Source organism: Oncorhynchus kisutch, linkage group LG4 (genome assembly GCF_002021735.2).
Source record: "Oncorhynchus kisutch isolate 150728-3 linkage group LG4, Okis_V2, whole genome shotgun sequence".
In the NCBI taxonomy this organism is placed as follows: domain Eukaryota; kingdom Metazoa; phylum Chordata; class Actinopteri; order Salmoniformes; family Salmonidae; genus Oncorhynchus; species Oncorhynchus kisutch.
In genome coordinates this window covers 2282010-2286542 of record NC_034177.2, presented here as the reverse complement: position 1 = coordinate 2286542, position 4533 = coordinate 2282010, and the positions used below count along the sequence as shown (strand labels likewise).

General features: G+C 42.1%; 1 protein-coding gene across 6 annotated transcripts in view; it reads right to left on the bottom strand.

Moving 5' to 3' along the window:
- Positions 1-2: 2 nt before the first annotated feature.
- Positions 3-4533, bottom strand: part of nme7 (NME/NM23 family member 7) — a 142385-nt gene continuing 137854 nt past the window's right edge. For all 6 annotated transcript variants that reach the window (XM_031822294.1, XM_031822291.1, XM_031822290.1 and 3 more), the window contains one exon: positions 3-104. In XM_031822294.1, coding sequence (XP_031678154.1) covers positions 72-104 — 33 coding nt within the window. In that variant the 3' untranslated portion in view covers positions 3-71. The remainder of the gene's footprint in view (positions 105-4533) is intronic.

The window sequence follows — 4533 nt, the reverse complement described above, 5'->3', positions numbered from 1 at the left end:
TCCCGTGGTCAATGTCTCTTTTATTTAAATACATACTCATAGAAATGGAATGTGCATTTGTGTAATAATCTTCATCTATCCAAAATCTTGAAGAAATATTGGACCTGTTGAAAGAGAAAATGAACAATTATGAATCTCTGAAAAATGACATTTCTCCTAAACTGAGTAACAACGTGTTAACAGTGCTGAGTAACAACGTGTTGACAGTGCTGAGTAACAACGTGTTGACAGCGCTGAGTAACGTGTTGACAGTGATGAGTAACAACGTGTTGACAGTGCCGAGTAACAACGTGTTGACAGTGCCGAGTAACAACGTGTTGACAGTGCTGAGTAACAACGTGTTGACAGTACTGAGTAACAACGTGTTGACAGTGCTGAGTAACAACGTGTTGACAGTACTGAGTAACAACGTGTTGACAGTGCTGAGTAACAACGTGTTGACAGTACTGAGTAACAACGTGTTGACAGCGCTGAGTAACAACGTGTTGACAGCGCTGAGTAACAACGTGTTGACAGCGCTGAGTAACAACGTGTTGACAGCGCTGAGTAACAACGTGTTGACAGCGCAGAGTAACAACGTGTTGACAGCGCTGAGTAACAACGTGTTGACAGCGCTGAGTAACAACGTGTTGACAGCGCTGAGTAACAACGTGTTGACAGTGATGAGTAACAACGTGTTGACAGTGATGAGTAACAACGTGTTGACAGCGCTGAGTAACGTGTTGACAGTGATGAGTAACAACGTGTTGACAGTGATGAGTAACAACGTGTTGACAGTGATGAGTAACAACGTGTTGACAGTGCTGAGTAACAACGTGTTGACAGCGCTGAGTAACAACGTGTTGACAGCGCTGAGTAACAACGTGTTGACAGCGCTGAGTAACAACGTGTTGAACGTGTTGACAGCGCTGAGTAACAACGTGTTGACAGCGCTGAGTAACAACGTGTTGAACAACGTGTTGACAGCGCTGAGTAACAACGTGTTGACAGTGCTGAGTAACAACGTGTTGACAGTGAAGAGTAACAACATGTTGACAGTGCTGAGTAACAACGTGTTGACAGTACTGAGTAACAACTCAACATGAAGTTCCTCATTAAAACAGCAGTGCTTTGTTGTATTCCTTGAGTCTCTCTATAACACAGATTTAAAAGTTGTGAAATCTCACAGTAACGTCGTCTCTTTCAAGGTTTCTATTTACAGTCTATGGTTCAAGGAAACTGCAGACACGGTGATCTGAGCTATCTGATTGGCCAGCGGTAGGTGCACTTTACTTGCTCTCTGGGCATGCTGGGTGGTCAGAGTTCTACCTTCAGATACAGGAAATGAGGGCTGGGCGATATGGCCAGAATATCATATAATTTGATGTTTTTGCTTCATGAGTAGTGTGTGACCCGAGGGTGGCAACATATATATATTCTCAGTGATTTTCAATGGGTCTTTCTCTATTCTGATTGGTTTATACTGTTCAATTCAACTTCAACCTCAAAGCATTTCCTGCAGTCATTTGAGATCATTTCCACACTGCCACGATATGAACAAACAATACTAAGGCCTTTTTAACCAAATGTTGCTATTGCGATTTAGATTAAAACACTTGGGTGAACTTTTGGAATCATGGCAATACAATGTTTATTATAATTCTAGTTAGAATATGAATACAGTGTTTGACATAACGAATGAAAATGCCATGGACAGAGTTATTGTGACAGGGTAGGAACCAAAGGCTCCATTAAATCTTTATTCATATAGCCAACATGTTCATTCTTTGCCTATTCCTCTTTGATGTAGAAGATACTGTTGCACAAACAACATGCTGATTTGGGCCTCCACCAGTACTGGTGTCAGGCTGTACTAGCGAGCTACGTTTGCTCTGACTCAGTACTTTATTAGCTAGTTAGCATTAGTGGCTAACACGATTTAGCTTAACTTGCTAAGAAAATACAAGCTAGCAGTTTGCAGACGTAAGAAACACAAGCTAATATTGTAATTATAGAACTCTTGTGGATTTATATAAAGATCAAAGTGGAAACAATATCGTTGTCATTGTTGCATGTGCTGCAGTGACCATGCAGACTGAGAACAAGTGTCTCCATGTGCTGCAGTGACCATGCAGACTGAGAACAAGTGTCTCCATGTGCTGCAGTGACCATGCAGACTGAGAACAAGTGTCTCCATGTGCTGCAGTGACCATGCAGACTGAGAACAAGTGTCTCCATGTGCTGCAGTGACCATGCAGACTGAGAACAAGTGTCTCCATGTGCTGCAGTGACCATGCAGACTGAGAACAAGTGTCTCCATGTGCTGCAGTGACCATGCAGACTGAGAACAAGTGTCTCCATGTGCTGCAGTGACCATGCAGACTGAGAACAAGTGTCTCCATGTGCTGCAGTGACCATGCAGACTGAGAACAAATGTGTCTCCATGTGCTGCAGTGACCATGCAGACTGAGAACAAGTGTCTCCATGTGCTGCAGTGACCATGCAGACTGAGAACAAGTGTCTCTGTGCTGCAGTGACCATGCAGACTTGAGTGACGGGGGGAGGGACTAAGTCTGTGTGTAAAGCCTATAGCAGTATGTTATGTTAGACAGGACTATAGCACTATGTTAGACAGGACTATAGCAGTAGACAGGACTATAGCACTATGTTAGACAGGACTATAGCACTATGTTAGACAGGACTATAGCACTATGTTAGACAGGACTATAGCACTATGTTAGACAGGACTATAGCACTATGTTAGACAGGACTATAGCAGTATAGCAGTAGACAGGACTATAGCACTATGTTAGACAGGACTATAGCAGTTTGTTAGACAGGACTATAGCAGTTTGTTAGACAGGACTATAGCAGTATGTTAGACAGGACTATAGCAGTAGACAGGACTATAGCACTATGTTAGACAGGACTATAGCAGTGGACAGGACTATAGCAGTAGACAGGACTATAGCACTATGTTAGACAGGACTATAGCACTATGTTAGACAGGACTATAGCACTATGTTAGACAGGACTATAGCACTATGTTAGACAGGACTATAGCAGTAGACAGGACTATAGCACTATGTTAGACAGGACTTTAGCACTATGTTAGACAGGACTATAGCAGTAGACAGGACTATAGCACTATGTTAGACAGGACTATAGCACTATGTTAGACAGGACTATAGCAGTAGACAGGACTATAGCACTATGTTAGACAGGACTATAGCACTATGTTAGACAGGACTATAGCAGTATAGCAGTAGACAGGACTATAGCACTATGTTAGACAGGACTATAGCAGTTTGTTAGACAGGACTATAGCAGTTTGTTAGACAGGACTATAGCACTATGTTAGACAGGACTATAGCAGTAGACATGACTATAGCACTATGTTAGACAGGACTATAGCAGTATGTTAGACAGGACTATAGCAGTAGACAGGACTATAGCACTATGTTAGACAGGACTATAGCAGTGGACAGGACTATAGCAGTAGACAGGACTATAGCACTATGTTAGACAGGACTATAGCACTATGTTAGACAGGACTATAGCACTATGTTAGACAGGACTATAGCAGTGGACAGGACTATAGCAGTAGACAGGACTATAGCACTATGTTAGACAGGACTTTAGCACTATGTTAGACAGGACTATAGCAGTAGACAGGACTATAGCACTATGTTAGACAGGACTATAGCACTATGTTAGACAGGACTATAGCACTATGTTAGACAGGACTATAGCACTATGTTAGACAGGACTATAGCACTATGTTAGACAGGACTATAGCAGTATAGCAGTAGACAGGACTATAGCACTATGTTAGACAGGACTATAGCAGTTTGTTAGACAGGACTATAGCAGTTTGTTAGACAGGACTATAGCACTATGTTAGACAGGACTATAGCAGTAGACATGACTATAGCTCTATGTTAGACAGGACTATAGCAGTATGTTAGACAGGACTATAGCAGTAGACAGGACTATAGCACTATGTTAGACAGGACTATAGCAGTGGACAGGACTATAGCAGTAGACAGGACTATAGCACTATGTTAGACAGGACTATAGCACTATGTTAGACAGGACTATAGCACTATGTTAGACAGGACTATAGCAGTGGACAGGACTATAGCAGTAGACAGGACTATAGCACTATGTTAGACAGGACTATAGCACTATGTTAGACAGGACTATAGCACTATGTTAGACAGGACTTTAGCACTATGTTAGACAGGACTATAGCAGTAGACAGGACTATAGCACTATGTTAGACAGGACTATAGCAGTAGACAGGACTATAGCACTATGTTAGACGGGACTATAGCAGTAGACAGGACTATAGCAGTATGTTAGACAGGACTATAGCAGTAGACAGGACTAAAGCAGTATTAGACAGGACTATAGCAGTATGTTAGACAGGACTATAGCAGTAGACAGGACCATAGCAGTATTAGACAGGACTATAGCAGTATGTTAGACAGGACTATAGCAGTAGACAGGACCATAGCAGTATTAGACAGGACTATAGCAGTATGTTAGACA